The following is a 17,954-nucleotide window of genomic DNA, read 5'->3' on the forward strand; positions in this document are numbered from 1 at the left end:
CAGAAGTAGCTATGGAGGTGGGAAGAGGGATTGGTCTCTGCATTGCACATAACAGAGCAGGGTCTATGTACTGACCCTGCTGCATAGATGCAGAAGGAGGGGTTAGTAGCTGGTCAGAGGAAGGTTCATAAGACACAGGAGTACACAAATTCAGCAGGCCAAGCTTTGCTCCTATTTATACCAATGTAAATTTGGAGTTATTCTATTGATGGCAACGGAGTGATTGAGGATTCACATTGCTGTAAGTGGCAGTAGTAGCTGGTCAATTGGCTCTTTGTAGGTAGCCTGACCAGATGTCCCGATTTTATAGGGACAGTCCTAATATTTGGGGCTTTTACTTATATAGGCTCCTATTACCCCCTACTCCGTCTCGATTTTTCACATTTGCTATCTGGTTACCCTATTTGTAGATGGGGCATGAAGTAGCTGGGGTTGGTTACTTATCCAGTTCATACACTGGAGTAGCAGCTGCATTTCAGCTCCATTCGCTGGCTAAGGGTTGACAGGATAGTCTTCATCACACCCAACGTCCCTCCTACACTTCATAGGCTTTATGTGGGTAAAGTCAATTTCTCATTAAATGCTTTTATGTATTTTCTGATCCTGGACAATAATCTTGTAAATGAGTTTCTAAAACCAATAATAACTGACTGTAGCAAGGATATATATACACAGAGGTATTTATACAGTACAGTATGTGCCACCTCATTCAATCAAAATGCCGACTTAACGGAAGCACAAGAACATCAACATGTACCATGCGTCGATTCCCCGGTTTCACCAAAATCCTGTGTGCGCCAAGCTTTCACTGTATTTCCTGGAGCATATCGCTGAATGGGATAGGGCTGCATTGCAGTTCCATAGGAAAGGCATCTTTTCACTTATAACAATGACATAACATGCTGGCACTATATGGATTCCTCATGCTGTGAAGTGCCAAAATAATCCCTTTAGTGGCTCATCATTGTCCACTTACCCCACACAGAACAGAGCCTGATCTACAATGACGGCATTTGCAAAGGGGGTAGCACGGCCGGAATAGCTTCTGCCACTCGCACTCAGGCTGAGTAGTGCCAGGAAATGAATGGGACCAGTAGCACAGTAAGCTCCTATTCAACGTGAATAAGGATGGCAGAATCTGGCTCATAGTTCACCAGTCAGAACAGAGCCAGTGCTAGGCATAAGCAGACTAAGCAATTGCTTAGGGCCCTGAGCAGCTCAAGGGGACCCCCTATTAATTATTAGTAGGTGTTGTGTATGTGGGGGAGGGGGAAGGCAAAAATATTCCTGTTTAGGGCCCCCCTAGGCTAGCACCGGCGCTGGCAGAAACCATGGCCACACTAAATAAACAAACCCCCTCCCTGGTGATGGCTGGCTAAAAACCAAAACATTATCCTGAATGCCTAAGAGAAAAATATTTCAGAAACAAAACTACATGTGATAATCAATCATTCTTATAACGCCGGATTCAAAGCTACATTGCCACTCGTCACATCTGCAGTGCAAATACTGTAGGCATGGCGTGGGGTGGCGGTGGGGGGTAGGGAGCGGATGATGTTTCTTACAAGTTGCTCACTCCTAAAAGGCTGAAAGTGATTGATGTGAAGCTGATATTAGCCATTCCAAACTAATAGTGCCAGGTTGATGTATAATAGTGCTATGCTCTGTCAGATTCGCGTGTCGCATGGCAAGCACCTGACTTAATGTGACTTCAGATGAAAAATGAAGGTAGTGGAATAGTCACTGGTTATAGAACCTTTCACCTCTAGTTCACTTGTTCCAATCCAAACAGGCTGCTAGTGACAGAGACTTGTTACCACCTGGTGTCTCTTCCTCGTGAAATGAGAGGGCTGACTCAGTCCAGTTCCCAGTAGACAGATCTCCACATTACAAAAACCAGCATCACAATCAGACCCACTTAGTGATAGCCTAAGCAGAGAGGCTAAGAACTGCATGGACGTGAGATTCTCTCCCCTTGAGTTGGTGCCTCCAAGCCAGAAGAAGTAATTTGGATGGCTCACTGTGGGGAACCTCACACTGCTGCTGCCCCGCCAGTTTGGTAGCTAACGATAAGCGTTCACTTCCCAGTCCTGTTCACCTGGCATCTTTCATAAGCATTAACTGCACTTTAAAAATGAAAGGAAAAATCATTCGGTGACAGAGCAATGACTGCCCCCAATGGTCTAACACAGGGACTGGCAACCTTTGGCACGTGTCCCATCAGGGAAAGCCGCTGGCAGGCCAGGATGGTTTGTTTACCTGCAGGGTCTGCAGGTTCGGCCGATTGCAGCTCCCACTGGCTGGGGTTCCCTGTTCCAGGCCAATGGGGGCTGCGGGAAGTGGCGGCCAGCACATCCCTCAGCCGCACCGCTTCCTGTAGCCCCCATTGGCCTGGAACAGCAAACCGCGGCCAGTGGGAGCTGCCATTGGCCAAACCTGCGGACGCTGCAGGTAAACAAACCGTCCTGGCCCGCCAGCAGTTTTCCCTGACGGGCCGCGTGCCAAAGGTTGCCGATCCCTGGTCTAACAGATCATGACAGAAGGTGATATGAGATCACTACGGCATTCCCATTGCAAAATTCACTGATGTTGATAGTCGTGTTAGGAAAATACTTTTGAACAAACTGAGGCTTGGAATTGTGGTTTCCAGGGGATTTTCTATGCTGCCTTTTGACATGTTATGACATTTTCAGAAGGTGAGGTACAGGAGAATCAGCCTGTAATTGACACTCAATTTAATCATAAGTGTAAGTTCTGTCTCATTTTATTTCTGTTAACCTTATGAAAAAGAAATTCTTTCCCCTCTTGGGGCTATTCACTCAGAACAGCCTCATGATCTACTCCGCAGTCAGAATGTGCAGCCAGCTTCTGAAGTGACACTCTTCATTGACTGCCAATTGAGCACTAAGGCCAACACGAGTTCAGGGTGAAAAATGGCACTGCAAATAACCCTTCAGTGATGGCAGATTATAGTCCAGGTGTTTTGTCAGTCATTTAGAATGAGAGATTCTCTACCATTACAGGCCAAACGTCCCAAACTAGATGCCTAACCTTTGGCTCCTGAATCCACATTTAGGCACACGAGTAAAGGTGGCCTCATGTTCAGAGGAGCTGAGCCCTCCAGTTCCCACTGATTTCCCACCTACCCGGCTCTCATCATTGTAGCTTACGCTTCTCTGTATGTTGCTTTTCCTGCTACACCCCTTTGGTGTGTAAATGACATTTATTTGACACACCCACTGACTGGATGCATTTACATTCCCTTACTACTTGCACTTATTTCCTGCACCCACTATGTCTGATGTCACAGTTATACCACCACTAAATTTGGGCTCAGAGCCATCTCTGGGAGTTGCACCTGTTTACAGCTGGTCTGAATTTGGTGCTCATAGCTATGCTCAGATTGGCCATAGGTACTGGTTCACATGGGACATCAGAGGAGACTTTGCAGTGCTGGCTTTGGGAAGGACAAGAGGAACTTCGCTAATGCAGGTAAAGACAAAGGGAAGCAGGCTCTGTAAAGCCACTACTTTCCCACCCCATGCAGGTGGGAGGGGGAATGGAATGGGGAGATAGTAGCTGTGCTGTTGAATGCACATGGTACGGTGTATAGACCTTGCAGTTTACTCTCTCCCTCCAGAGGGAGTGGATCCAGAGGGAGAGCATAATTCTCTCAGTCACAGGTTCCCCTCCCAGGCTGCTCCTGAAGCAATGTAACAGCATGCTGCCCCTTACTCTGGCCTTGTGGCAAAGCCGTGACTGAACCCTATACCTAATGCAGCCAGTGTATTCCAAAATAGCAGCTACACAATGACATTGTAAAGGAGATGCAGAGAGTACAAAATAGTCCCATCTGATGAACGGTAGCCTTCCATCAGAAACAGACTTTCCACACAAAGCCTCCAGGTGCAGGCCCTCAACTACTATACAAATGTCCAGGCTTCACAGATACATTAGGGGTGCTGGAAATGCCTTATTCTGAGCAGGACACTACAACTTTTCAATGTTTGGTTTCCTAATTCTCTTCCCCCATAATATGTGACTTCAGAGTGAGGTGACAGCTGGATCAGTTTTCCAGAAAAGTCTGCTCCTGCATGGATTGTGCATCCCAAACTCCCACTAGCATGGTGTGTAAAGAAGGCAGGGTTAGGGTCTTCCAAATGAATGAGTCACTTGGAGATCATAACTGTGGACACTATAGCATTCTCCTCACAATTGCAGACAAGTAACTCCCATGAAATGTACACCATCAACAGGAGAACGTGCTCCCAAACCAATAACATTCTTGTTAATAAAAGGAAAGGAAAATAATCTATGCCATGAAAAAGGATTCTGATGAACTGTAGATTCAAAGCCTGGTCTTTCCATCTTCCTGAAGGCTGCTGCTTACAAATGTAATGCCCTTTCTCTCCTGTGATACTAATCAGCCATTCCTCCTCTTTCAAATCTTTCAAATTTTCAAATCTGTGATGTATTGAGGACTGTGCTAGAATTCCAAGCTATTGCTTTAAGACAAAAAGAAAAGGAGTACTTGTGGCACCTTAGAGACTATTAAATTTATTTGAGCATAAGCTTTCGTGAGCTACAGCCCGATGAAGTGAGCTGTAGCTCACGAAAGCTTATGCTCAAATAAATGTGTTAGTCTCTAAGGTGCCACAAGTACTCCTTTTCTTTTTGTGAATACAGACTAACACGGCTGCTACTCTGAAACCTGCTTTAAGACAGAGGGGTTGGGGTGTTCCTCAGTCAAGCTTGCAGCCTAGGGGACTCTGTAGCATAGTGGGTGTGATCAGAGTCAGTTTGAAAAGAGACAGCTCAAAGCAAGTTGTGCCTTTTTGTTTAGGGAGTAGCAGGTTTTATTTCTCTGTTTTGGGCTTCTTGTCTGTTCTGAATTGTAAGAAATAAAGTAGTGTTACATTGCAACCTTCCAGCAGGAGTATCCTATGTTTTTATTTAATTTTTCCCTTTGTAGGCTGTGAAACATAACACTCTCTTAAAACACACAGCCTCTGCAAGACCTAGCAACATTAAATCATCAAGCATTTTGTTTTTGTGTGTGTGTGTGTGTGTGTGTGTGTGTGTGAGAGAGAGAGAGAGAGAGAGAGAGAGAGAGAGAGAGAGAGAACACTAAAAGTGCATTGCTTGATGTTTTGGCTTTCAATGCATGGTTTGTTTGGTCTATATCTGCTTTACATTGTAAGGTGCAGAGACCTTCTTTTTTCTGTTTGTACAGCACTGAGCGCATTGCCTGTGCTCAGCACATAATAAACCAAATCTTTTAAAGAATCACAAATCCAATCTAGATTTATAGTCACTGGGTAGATCTAAAACTGAGAGAAGTTGGGGCCTGATTCTGATCTCAGTTTACCACTATGTAAATCCAGAATAGTTCTGCTAAGGTAATGGCATTACTTTGGAATTATAGTAGGGTAACTAATAGGAACCTGGCCCAACGTGTTGGATTGCTTACAAACTGCCACAAGCTATATACAGAATATCTTTCTTTCCTGGTCTGAGTGAGGGGTAACTAACCATTGGAGCAATTTACCAAGGGCAATGGTGGATTCTCCATCACTGACAATTTTTAATCAAGATTGGATGTTTTCATAAAAGATCTGCTGTAGGGATTAGTTTGGGGGAGCTCTACAGCCTGTGTTCTACAGAAGGTCAGACTAGATTATCACAATGGTCCTTTCTGGGCTTGGAATCTATGAGAGTTATCTTCTGACTTAGCACTGAAAAGCCCACCTTTAATTCCACAGGAGGTATAAAGTTCCTTATTCTAAAATAAAATCTCTCTCTAAGCACAAGCCTATGGACATACTGGGTGAAATCCTGGTCTTATGTAAATTCATGGAAAAATTCCCATTGATTTCAACAGGGTCAGAATATCACGCATCGGCTGTGAGGACGCTGGGATTTCTGGACCTGTAATTCCCAACTGGTGATGCTCTGGAGCAGTTACACTACATCTAAGCCCTGTCTACACTGCAGCCTTCATCCTTGCTTCCATCTGTGAAGCTGCACTCACTGGGTATTATGGGTTTAAAAAATCCTAGTGTAGACAAATCTGAAGTACAGATCCTTTGCACGGCCCCACAAAAAATATTGCTGCCTTGCATATAGTGCTGGGTAGACCACATTCTTTCAAGAATCAGTTGCAAAACAAGTAGTTTTAAGAAGAAACACTCACATAGCTAATTGTAGAAACATAATATTCCAGAGTGCACATTATTAATTATGGTTCTTATTTCTTATTTGCATTGCGGTAACACCCAGGGGCCCAAGTCAGGATCGGTAATGCACAAACACATAATAAGAGACCATCAAAGAGTTTAACCTTTAAATGAAGACAAGAAGCAACAGACAGGTATAACAAACAATCAGAGGACAGGGAGTACGAGGTTGAACAGGGATAGCAAGCACATGGTAGCTAGTGTCAGGTCACTGAGGTGAAAAGTGAACACATAAGATAGATTACTATAGTCCCTACTGCCCATCAACCAAGCCATTATCAGCTGGGAGTTTCCCATAGGTGTTATGAGAGAACTGGGTATACTAGAAATGAGCTAGTGATCTGACTATCTGAAGCTTTACTGTATAGCGAGCTGCTTCCTTTGCTGAGGAAATGGCCTCTAGAAGAGAACCAGAAGTCCATTAGCAAACCCAGGGCTCCAGGAGGACAGCCTCATTTTCACTGGTCTTCCTCACATCTTTAACAGTAGTTGAATAGAAACCCACCTGACTCCAGTCTTCCATTCTCATACTGTGCTGGGTTTCCAGAGGTGCTGCTATACTGTGGGAAAGGCTGATTACTGAAGAGATTGTCACACAGTAGGCTGCGGCAGAGCTTCTTGAGGAAGCGCAGGACATAGCCAATGCTGTTCACTACTGGCAGGCTCAGGAGGTGCTGCTTCCCATCAAACGAAGCAGAAACTGAAAAGCAAGTGAGGACAATTCAGTACACTCAACGATGCATGGGAGCAAAACAGTCTGAGAAGTCTTTTTAATGGCATATGAAAATGGTTCCAGGCAATGTTTGTTTTGGTTGCATAGAGTATTTTCCATAGAGAGGGATCCGAACCACAATCCGAACCTAGATCCAGATCCACATTTTGCAGCTGACCCTGACCTCTGTAATGGACTAACCTCAAACACTAGTCCTGCCAGGACTTTGATGAAGATCAGATCTGAAGACAAACTTTGTGGCTCAAAAAGAAAAGGAGTACTTGTTGCACCTTAGAGACTAACAAATTTATTTGAGCATAAGCTTTTGTGAGCTACAGATCACTTCATCGGATGCATTCTATTTTATTCCGTTGTTCCAAAGCTGCAACCCAAACCTCCTGCTATATAAAAGATATTCATTCTAAGCCTTCAGTTCACAGTGATCTCCACTCTTAGCTGCCCCAGACATGGGCCCAAATTTTATTCTCCATTGGGGTTCCATGGGCATGGCTGAGAGCAGATCTGGCCCATCGATTGTACACAGAGGGCAATCTTGTACCATTGAAGTCAATGGGTGTTTTACCTAGGAGTAGTATGTGACCCACCCATAATGCATATAGCTTAAGCAAATGGATAATGCTGTTTGTCACAGTACAATTAAATTTAATACACAGCCCATGTTAGTCCAGTCCTTTTGTTTCCCCTGTACTGCTTCTTTTCCCACTGTTTGATTAAAAAAAACCTCTTGAACCAGGAAAAAAGTGAGAAGACAAAGGGAAACTAATTTAAAATGAGATAGGAAATTGAAGTGCTTTTGATATTTGATTTTTACTGGCAGCCTCACAGCCGATGCGTGGTATTCTGACCCTGTTGAAGTCAATGGGAATTTTTCCATGAATTTACATAAGACCAGGATTTCACTCAGTATGTCCATAGGCTTGTGCTTAGAGAGAGATTTTATTTTAGAATAAGGAACTTTATACCTCCTGTGGAATTAAAGGTGGGCTTTTCAGTGCTAAGCCAGAAGATAACTCTCATAGATTCCAAGCCCAGAAAGGGTTTTGTTGGGCCAAACAAGTGACATTTTCAAACACATGATGTGTTCTGTCAATAACAAGAACTAGGTTGTGTAATCATAGAATATCACGGTTGGAAGGGACCTCAGGAGGTCATCTAGTCCAACCCCCTGCTCAAAGCAGGACCAATCCCCAACTAAATCATCCCAGCCAGGGCTTTGTCAAGCCTGACCTTAAAAACCTCAAAGGAAGGAGATGCCACCACCTCCCTAGGTAACGCATTCCAGTGCTTCATCACCCTCCTAGTGAAAAAGTTTTTCCTAATATCCAACCAAAACCTCCCCCACTGCAACTTGAGACCATCACTTCACAGCCATTCCAAAAACAGATCCTGTAGTCTCTTGTGCCAATATACTGTATACCTGGGGCCTAATTCTAATCTCAAGTCTGTACAATTCCATTGACTTCAGTAGAGTTACTCCTAACGTCTATGGATGGAAATGAGGCTGGCCCAACGATCTGAATAATGCTGATATGACCTTGAGATTAGAAGAAAGGTTATGATTTTATAGCACTTTCAGATTTATTGCTAAGCCTTTTTAAAATGTTTTACCTGACACCATCTCGCCTCCATAGCCCTTCTTGACAAGTGAGAAGACGGTCTTTTGCTGATGTGCACAGTCAATGCATGCCTGCACTGCCTGCTGTAGGACCATGGAAGGTCTTTCAGGCCCAAAGTGATCTGGAAGCTGTTGCACTTTTTTCCTCTCGAGGTATGGCCCCATGTTTGCCTGTTTGTTGACGTAAATGCAGACTGTAGACACAAAATCCCAACACAGTTGTTAAAAGATATTCACATCACAACCAACCCTGTTTTCTGGTTTTGTAAATTTCATGATATTTAATTAAGAGCCCTTTCCAGTGTGAAATATCATGATGCGCAGTGACAAAATGACTAAATGCTGCTGGTTTTACTCCCATCGGATGAGTAAAGCAAGCAGAAATTGGCCCTGTATATATTTGGATAAGTGATGACAAGTCACCTGCAATTAGGGAAGGCTGAGTCATGTGCGATATTAAAACCGTCATGCTGTGCCAAGTTCTGTCTCTGTGCCAGCTCACAGGGACTGTCACAGACTCCTGAGCTCAGATTCTTTCTGCTTCTACCTGATTGTGTCATATGACCAATGACACTGTGAAAAGTTTCTCACTTGGAGTGAAATTAAGCCTGGAGTTTAGAAGCCCCACAGGAAGGCCCTCTGCACCATTTTAAGATCTGCAGTGGGGCTGTGTATGGGAAAGAGGGTGAGGGCAAGCTAGCAATGTGATCTGTACACCTCAGGGGGTCCTGCATGCAAGCCTCAGAAAGGTGGTCGCTAGGGGTGATTTTTGGGCAGAGTGCGGGCCCGACTAGGCCCCGGGACTGTGTACACAAATTGCTATCCTGCAACAGGCACTGTCTGGGAGATTTACGTGTTGAGCCTTTCCAAAGCAGAAGTGAAGAGACCTGTGGACTGTGCTGCCTGCAAGCTCCTCAGGAGCCATCATACCCTGCAAAGGCAGAATAGTTCACTCCACATACTCAACTGCCCCCATCCCAAGCCCTCAGAGAAGCGAGGGCGAAAGTTTGCCCCTATATTGTAAATGTTTTGAATAGAGAAGTAGAGAATAAGGATGACAGTACTAGGATGGGTAGCTCCCCAACAGAGGGCGCTGCTGGAACTAAACCTGCGTGTAGGCTGCCACACGTTGAAGCGTCCTGCAGCATCGTTTTGTAAAATGGTTTATAACGTAGTTAGAGGCCCCAGCTATACCAAGGTAATCCTTGTTAGCACCTGGCTAGCAGGAGCCTTGTTTAAGCATGCAGGAGGTTGTCTCAGTTTCAGGGTGACTATAGACGAGCCAATGGTGAGTAAGACAAGGCCTGGGTAAATCTAAAGTAAGATATATTGTAATAGCTGACTGAGTGTGCTGGAGTTCTCATCTTCCAGGCAATATAACATCATCCTCTGACAGAAATCGGGTCTGTGACAACAAATATCAAACATAGTGGAGGACATGGTGACAGCTGTGTAATGTTGGAAGGAATGTACAGTTTGCATCACCCTAATGAAAATCTAATGCTAATGTCACAGTGCACTCTAATGGTTATGATATAGCCACTCGTACTGAACAACAGGAAGGACTCCAGCAATAAATCCTGGGCAAATATGAATATAATAGCAATAATACTTAACACTACATAGTGCTTTATATCTTCACAGTGCTGTACACAGAAAGATGCAATATAGTTAAAAATATAAGCAGGGTGTATGAGCTATGGAGAGCTCTTATACTATAGATTTACTAATCAAATACAACATAAGATATAATACAGTGGTCCCCAAACTTTTCAGGGTCGTGCCCCCCCCTTACCCCTGTGCATGCCCCCTCCAGAGCTGGGGCTGGGAGCAGGGCTGTGGCTCCTAGGGGGAAGGGGGCCCACAGATAGGGATAAGGGGGCCATGGCCAGGGCTGAGGCTGGAGGTGGGGCCAGGGCAGGAAACAGAGGCTGGGGGTGGGGCCAGGAGCAGGGCCATGGCCAGGTGTGGAGCTGTGGCTGGGCCATGGTCGAGGGCTGAGGCTGGGGCAGGGCCAGGAGCTGGGGCTGCAGCTGGTGGGGTGGAGCCAGAGCAGAGCTAGCAGAAGAGCAGGACTGGGTGGCACTCCCTCCCCACCCACCGTGGGGGCTGGCCCGGGCCCTGCCGTGCTCCCCCCCCCCACAAAAACGTTCATCCACCATTGGGGAACCTCTGATAAAACAGAATATCAAGACTCAATTTCTATCTGTGTGTGTGTTTCTGAATTTGACTCTGGGATCTGTTTCATTTGCCTAAAACTAGATTTGGTCATTTGCAGCACCCAATTCTAGGTCATAAGAATGAATAAGAAGGATTTGGTGGAAGGAGGCGTCTCCTGGATAACATTTAGTCTCCTAACTTTCAAGAGACTTAGAGGGAATTTTTCAAAAGGGCCTAAATGATTTAGGAGCTCAAGTTTCATGAACTCTGTTCCCAGCAATGCCACAGACTTGAAGAAGTCACTTCACCGTTGTGCTTCACCTTAGCCTCCTGTCAATTAGGAATAGCAATATCTATCTCACCAGGGTATTGTGAAGCTCTGTTATTTAATATATGTAAAGCACTTTGTGATCCAGAATGTAAGGAATTAAATATGTGCAAAATATTATATTCTTATTAGAATGCTACCAAAGAAGAAGGGAGATTTTTCCTTTGCATGCCTGAGCTAAGGAGGATTTTTGGTTTTTTTTATATCTAGCATTATCAAACCTGTTTCTGTATCGAAGTCTCAGGATAAATCCACCCTCCAAATTATGGCCTGATTCTCCTCTCACTTATATGACTTGAATGGTTATTTCTGATAACTCGAACGTCAGTGGGAAGAGAATCAGGCCCCTATTTTCCATAAATCATTAAATCTTGTCAGATAGAAAGGGCCAGACCCTCAGCTGGTATAAGTCCGTGTAAGTGACTTTGATGGACCAATGCTGGTTTACACCAGCTGAGAATCTCACCCAGAGTCCTTAGATCACATTCCTCCCTCTCCAATAAATGTACGTTTCTTCTTTTCCCAAAATTAAGTTAACAGATGCCTTAGGTTCACACTACACCATTGATTCCGGTTATTGCTTCATCAATGCCAGTGCAACTTTGATATTAGAAATGCAAGTGCATGGGAGAGGCTGATATATTTATTCATGGGGAATAGATTTGAGATCTATTCCAAACCTGGATTAAAAACACAGAAGCAGGACTTCTATACATGGGCCTGAGTCTCCACTTCTCTGTACCTTGTATAGGTATTCGCACCTATTCAAAGGGTGTATAAAATGCTACAAAATCAGAATGATATTGTTTTACCTGAACTTTGCACAGGTGGAAATGACTATACAAGGTGCAGGGCAAAGGAGAATCAGGTCCACTGACTCTCTTAGCCAACCCTCAAACTACTCAGTCAAAATGTACACGTAGGTGCTGGAACTAGGGGTGAAGTGGTTTTCATCAAACACAGTGTTTACGGTTTATTTCAGTGGCTCTCAGCACCCCCACTGCACAAATTGTTCCAGCACTCCTGAATGTACAGTCTTATAAAAAGTTTCAGCTCACAAGGCAACGTGCTCCATCTCTGCTCTGTGTGTTTAGCAATCAGTTTAGTTGGCAAACGTACTAAATCCTTCAGTCTGCATTTTTCAGGGATTAAGTTTGTTTTAGAAAGCACATATATCTGACTATCAAACTACTGTACCTTCCCACTGCTTTGCAATGCAGCATTTGATTCAACATACCAGTGAGAGCTTGTGGGGCAGCTGAATTGGGTATTGTAGCTGCATCCTGAGGGATTGAACTAATATCAGGTTCTGGTGTGCTTCTTGGAGGAGAGATTGCTAAAGGAGTCATCAGAACACGCGACTTCAGCTGCAAGACATAACCAATTTGGGTAATGAAAATATATACAGTGCATTTTATTTTTATCCCTCACATTTCACTTCCACTGAACTCCCACTTATTAGCAATTTGCTCTCGCATCATTTTACTTCCAGCCAAGAGACTCCTTTCACTCTTTGAAACATAATGGACTAAAAGATACTGACATTGATTTGCAATGAGCAGTAACACTTTAAGTAGCAGGATACAGTATTATAGCCCCACTGTGTACTTATCTACACTTGAGCAAAGAGGGTGTAAAATCAAACACATTGCAATGGGGCATTTTACACACACTTTACTCAGGTTTAAATAACTAGCCGAGGCTCAAAGCAGCAGAGAATTGGGCTCTTTTTCTACATAGTAAATTAGGGCCAAGTTTTGCTCTCAGTTACACAAGTGTAAATCTAGTGCAAAACTCAATGACTCAAGTGGGGCTAATGAAAATGGGATTTGACTCTTAACATGGTTTATGGGTTAGTATCATGTTTTTACTATCTAGTAAATGTCAGTTGCTATGTAGTTACACTTATTAATCCTGCTAACTTGTGGTATGATTTTGAGACAAAGAGTTCATCTACACAGCAAAACAAGAACTGCCGCAGTAAGTCTCAGAGCCCAGATCAACTGACTCTGGCTCACAGGTCTCACACTACAGGGCTAAATATAGCAGTGTAGATGGTCAGGCTTGGACTGGAGCTGGGGCTCTGAAGACTAGCAAGGGGAGAGGGGTTTTTTGCTGTGTAGACATACCCATAAGCTCGGTGAGTATTTACCATGTAATAATACAGTGCAATTACCCTGGCAATGTCTATCCAATCAAATGATGGCTGGTTACCTTGTAATTAAAGAGTACTGGCATGATGATATATGGGCCCTGAAAGCATCACCCTCATTTTTTCTTTTGATATAGTGATAAGCTTCAAGAGTACATGACTGAATATTGGCTATTCTCCATCACATGAAACTTCAAAATGCTAGAGAACAATAGTTTGGGGAAAATTAAACAGCTTTAACGTCCATACTCATTATAAGGGACGTCGCTGCCTACGAACCTTCACCCAAACCAGCGAAGGTATGCAAAGCATCCTTTAGCCTCTAAGGAAGTCGGTACCATTAGCTGCAACCCCAAACCATGACCAAGATCTTGTGGAGAGACAGACACTCTTTGATAAAGACTTGTCTTGTCCAACAATTTATTGATAAGACAGGTATCTGCCAATGGTTGCAAATGCTTAAAACAGCCACCACTTTGTTTCATCACGGTGGTAAAAACAGCTGGATCAGGAGTCTGATCCAAAATCCACTGAACTCAATAAGAGTCTTTCCATTGTATTTCATGGACTTTGGATCATGCCCCAAATACAGATTCATTCCAATTATTGCTTTAGCAAAATTATTGCTTCAGCATCTCTTGAGCTTAGTTGTGTAATAATACCACCATCTAGCTCTTATATTGCACTTTTCATCAGTAGGTTTCAAAGCACTTTACAGAAGAGATCAGTGGTATACTCATTACTTCCTCACACAACATACAACCAACCTGTGGAACTCGTTGCCAGGGATGTTGTGAAAGCCAAAAGTATGGCTGGGTTCAAAAAAGAATTAGATAACTTCATGGAGGATAGTTGCATCAAGAGCTATTAGCCAAGATGGCCAGGGATGCAACCCCATGCTCTGGGTGTCCCTCTGATTGCTAGCAGCTGGGACTGGATGACAAGGGGTTGATCACTTGATAATTGCCCTGTTCTGTGCATTCCCTCTGAAGCACCTGGCATTGGCCACTGTCAGAGGACAATTTACTGAGCTAGATGGACCAGCAGTCAGCCCTAGTATGGCTGTTGTTACAGCTGAGAAAACCGAGGCACAGAAAAGGGAAGCAACTGGCCCACAGTCATCCAGCAGCAGAGTTGGGTGAGTATGGGCCAATTGAACCCATGTCTCCTGAATCCCAGGCCAGGGACGTATCCACTAGGCCACACCACCTCCCCTAGAAGCAAATACATTTTTGTTCTCAATAAAAAAAACCCCAACTTCCTGTTGCAGTTGGAGCAATTTCTGTTGGAACTATCTACCTGACCCAGCCTGCCATACAGCCAATTACCCCTCCTTAAAACACACTTCTTCATGAGGTTTCTAAAACCTAGTCTTGCTCCAGAATGCTTGATACAATATATACCTAATAAAATCAAATCTAAACTTCATCACTGTGCTCTTTCTTGTACCTCAATCCCCTCTGTTGTCTGATTAGACTGTGAGCTCTTTAAGGCAGCGACTTCATCTCCTTGCTAGCTGGAAAGAGACAAGCTCATTTGTGGTACTATAGAACAATAATACTATTGCGATTACTTTTCATTCAGTCTTAATGTGAAGACACAAAGCAAAAGCCCCTGCATTTGGTATACTTAGTGGCCCTTGGTGCAAAATCAAAATCATGGGATTGACTAGCACATTCAAAGGAGCTGAAATATTTATGAGATGATTGCAGAGTTACTATTGCCTACTTTTTTTTTTGGCCAGGTTCATGGGGCAGCAGGATGCGCAAGTGTGGGCATGAAATATTGTATATTAGCATTTTGTACAGTGGCTCAACTAGCTCATTGATTAAATGGGCTACTGTGATGTTAGTTGTGTCATTATTCATTATGATAAATAATGATCCATATATAGTACTAGAGGGGTGCCTGGTGTTTTATAAACAAGTAAGATGATCAATGCCACTTAAGTCGATGGAGGAAGAGGGGGTTTAAACATGTGCTAAAAGTTAAGAATTGGTTAAGTGCTTTGCTGAATCAGGGCCTAATTGTTCAATCCATTTCTGAAGCGTGCTAAGCTCTTGGTCCTGATAAGATCTTGTGGCAATGAGCTCTACAGGCTAATTGTTCATTGTTTTAAAAAGCATTTCCTTCACCAGTTTTAAATTTGCTGTGATATCCGGTTATAAAACATGGCCGCTCCTGATTTAAGTCAATGCACAGGTCAGGCCTGCAGGGAGCTAGGCAGGTCAGGTGATTCATTCTGGTCCATTCTCTAGCAGCCTTATGCTCAATTCAACACTTAGAGAACCTTTGGGTGTTAAAATTAGAATTGAGAAAGTTTGCTCAGAGCCACTGGTGATTTTTAAACCATTAAAATCAATGGCGGTGGGGAGGAGGAGGATAAGCGTTGGAAAGTCTTAAGCTGGAGCTGGTTTGGGATTGCAGAATGTGGTAAGGCAGAAAGTGAAATTGTTAGTTTATCCATGGTAGTGTGGGTTGATTCTACAAAACTTATAGTGTTCCTCATGCTGGAGTTCTGTGCTCCTTCTCTCAGTTAGGGTTGGCAGCTGTCTAATTGCACAGACGCAAACACCCTTGTCCCTCCCCTGCTATGCCCCCTGAGGCCCCACTCCTTCCCCAAGGCTCTGCTCCCCACTCGCTCCATCCCCCACCCTCACTCACTTTCACCTGGCTGGGGCAGGAAGTTGGGGTTGGGAGTGGGTAAGAGGTGCAGGCTCCAGGCAGTGCTTACCTCGGTGGCTCCTGGAAGCGGCCAGCATGTCCGGCTCCTAGGCTCAGGGGAGGCCAGGCACCTCTATGCACTGCCCTGCCTGCAGACACCGCCCCCACAGCTCCCATTGGCTATGGATCCCAGTCAATGGGAGCTGCGGAGTTGGTGCTCGGGATGGGGGAAGTGTGCAGGGACCCCTTGGCCGCCTATGCGTCTAGGAGCCAGAGGGAGATGCCAGTTGCTTCTGGGAGCTGAATGGAGCCAGGGCAGGAAGGGAGGCTCCCTTAGCCCAGCTGTGTCGCAGAACTGACTTGTAGTGGCTATTAAAATCTGGAGTGGTTTCAGTAGCTACCAGGAGATTGATTCCGATTCCAGGAGACTCCCAGCCAATACGGGAGGGCTGGCAATCCTACTCAGTCTGATTTGGTTTGTTTGTTTTTGTTTTGGAGAAGGGGTACCCAAAAGTAGTACTTTATTTGTGGTTTGGCTGTTTGTCCTTCTTAGTGACTCACAGCAGGCTGGCCTCAAACTTGACTCACACAGGCTAGTCCCCCCAACCCCCAAGAACTCAAGCCTCCTGAATCACTTTAACAGGAGCCCTTCATGAGGTGAGCGCTGCAGATCTGTCAGCTTATGCATCTTTAACGTTTTCTTCTGCATCTTCATCCTCATCGGTGCATTCAGGCTGGTGCTTAAGAGCAAATAAACAGGGTACTAAACCACTGTGAGCTCACTAGTTTGGAGGCCTCTTTCTTTCAGTTTTAGTGAACAGTTTTCTGCAAATCTAATTAAAACTGAATTTGCACTAAAGCATCGAGGTACAAATAAATGCCACTTCTAGGGGGAAGGAAGGGGGGAATTTTATACTTAGACCATAATAAAGTAATGGCAAGATTACAGGAGATGATATAGTAACAGTGCTGCTGAAGCTTAAATGCCTTTGGAGGCTGAGTATCTCAGTCTGAGTTATTGCTGTCCATGAGTCTCTGAATATTTAATACTAACACTCTTCTTTTATTGGCCTGACTCTGTTCTATTGGAAATCTAACAAAACCCATGACAGACTGTGAGTTTGTGAAGAAAATAGGGCAGATGTGGAAGAAAAATGAAAAAGAGAGAGAACCAGACAGTCAGAGCAAATGTGTTGAAATGGTGTAGAATATATGGAAAATCCTCCCTGTAAATCATTCAAATATATTTTATGCACAGAGTCAAAATGAAAGCTCATGAATGATTCGTGGGCATATATCTAGCCATGCCCCAACCACTATGACAACAGGTTAGTGGAAATGTCAGAGCAAATGATTCGGGGGCAGAATGTTCAGTAGTTAAACCAATCCAATGGATGATACAGTATGTAAATTAGATCCATGCCCTGATCGTATATTTCTTATTCAGGCATAAGTGTCATTGATGTCAGTGAGCATTTTACATTAGTGGTACTGTACATTTTGCCTTAAAGAAAGGCACTGGGTCATGGGGTGCTTTATTAATATAGCCAACCCATTACTTATGCCACCATTCGCTGAGAATTAAGGAAAGAGAGGGAAGGCATTCTTAGTTTTCTGGGCAGATTCTCTGTCACAATGTATAATGCTTCAATGGATCCTGAGCTCATCCCGCCAATACAGATTAGAGCAGTCTTCAGACTTCTCCAGCTTGCACTGCTGACAGAAAGCCACTTGCAGTATGCTCCCCTCCTCTGGTCCACTCACGTGAGCAAGCACAACAGAGACATAGCTGAGGATCTGGCCCCAAATATGTATTGTTACGAATGTTCAGCACATAGGAACAAATTTTCAAAAGCTTTGCCAGGGAATTGAGCTAATGTTTTGCCATTGGTTTTAACGAGGCCAGGATTTGACCAGTTGAAACCAATGGACATTTAGCTTGAGTAATCTTTATAGGACTGGGGCCTTTGTGCACAAAGGATGAAATCCTGTCCCCATAGAAATCAGGGGGAGTTTTATCATTGACTTCACTGGGGCCAGGATTTCACCTAAAAAGTCTACACATA

At 44.1% G+C, this 17,954-nt stretch overlaps 1 protein-coding gene across 6 annotated transcripts in view; it reads right to left on the reverse strand.

The window, feature by feature from the left end:
• Window positions 1-17,954, reverse strand: part of SCML4 (Scm polycomb group protein like 4) — a 111,143-nt gene that overhangs the window by 36,046 nt on the left and 57,143 nt on the right. For all 6 annotated transcript variants that reach the window (XM_038396194.2, XM_043510769.1, XM_043510766.1 and 3 more), the window contains 3 exons: window positions 12,310-12,439; window positions 8,578-8,778; window positions 6,742-6,936 (listed from right to left, as the gene is read on the reverse strand). In XM_038396194.2, coding sequence (XP_038252122.2) covers window positions 6,742-6,936; window positions 8,578-8,778; window positions 12,310-12,439 — 526 coding nt within the window. The remainder of the gene's footprint in view (window positions 1-6,741; window positions 6,937-8,577; window positions 8,779-12,309; window positions 12,440-17,954) is intronic.

The sequence above is a fragment of the Dermochelys coriacea genome, chromosome 3 (assembly GCF_009764565.3).
Source record: "Dermochelys coriacea isolate rDerCor1 chromosome 3, rDerCor1.pri.v4, whole genome shotgun sequence".
NCBI classification, from domain to species: domain Eukaryota; kingdom Metazoa; phylum Chordata; order Testudines; family Dermochelyidae; genus Dermochelys; species Dermochelys coriacea.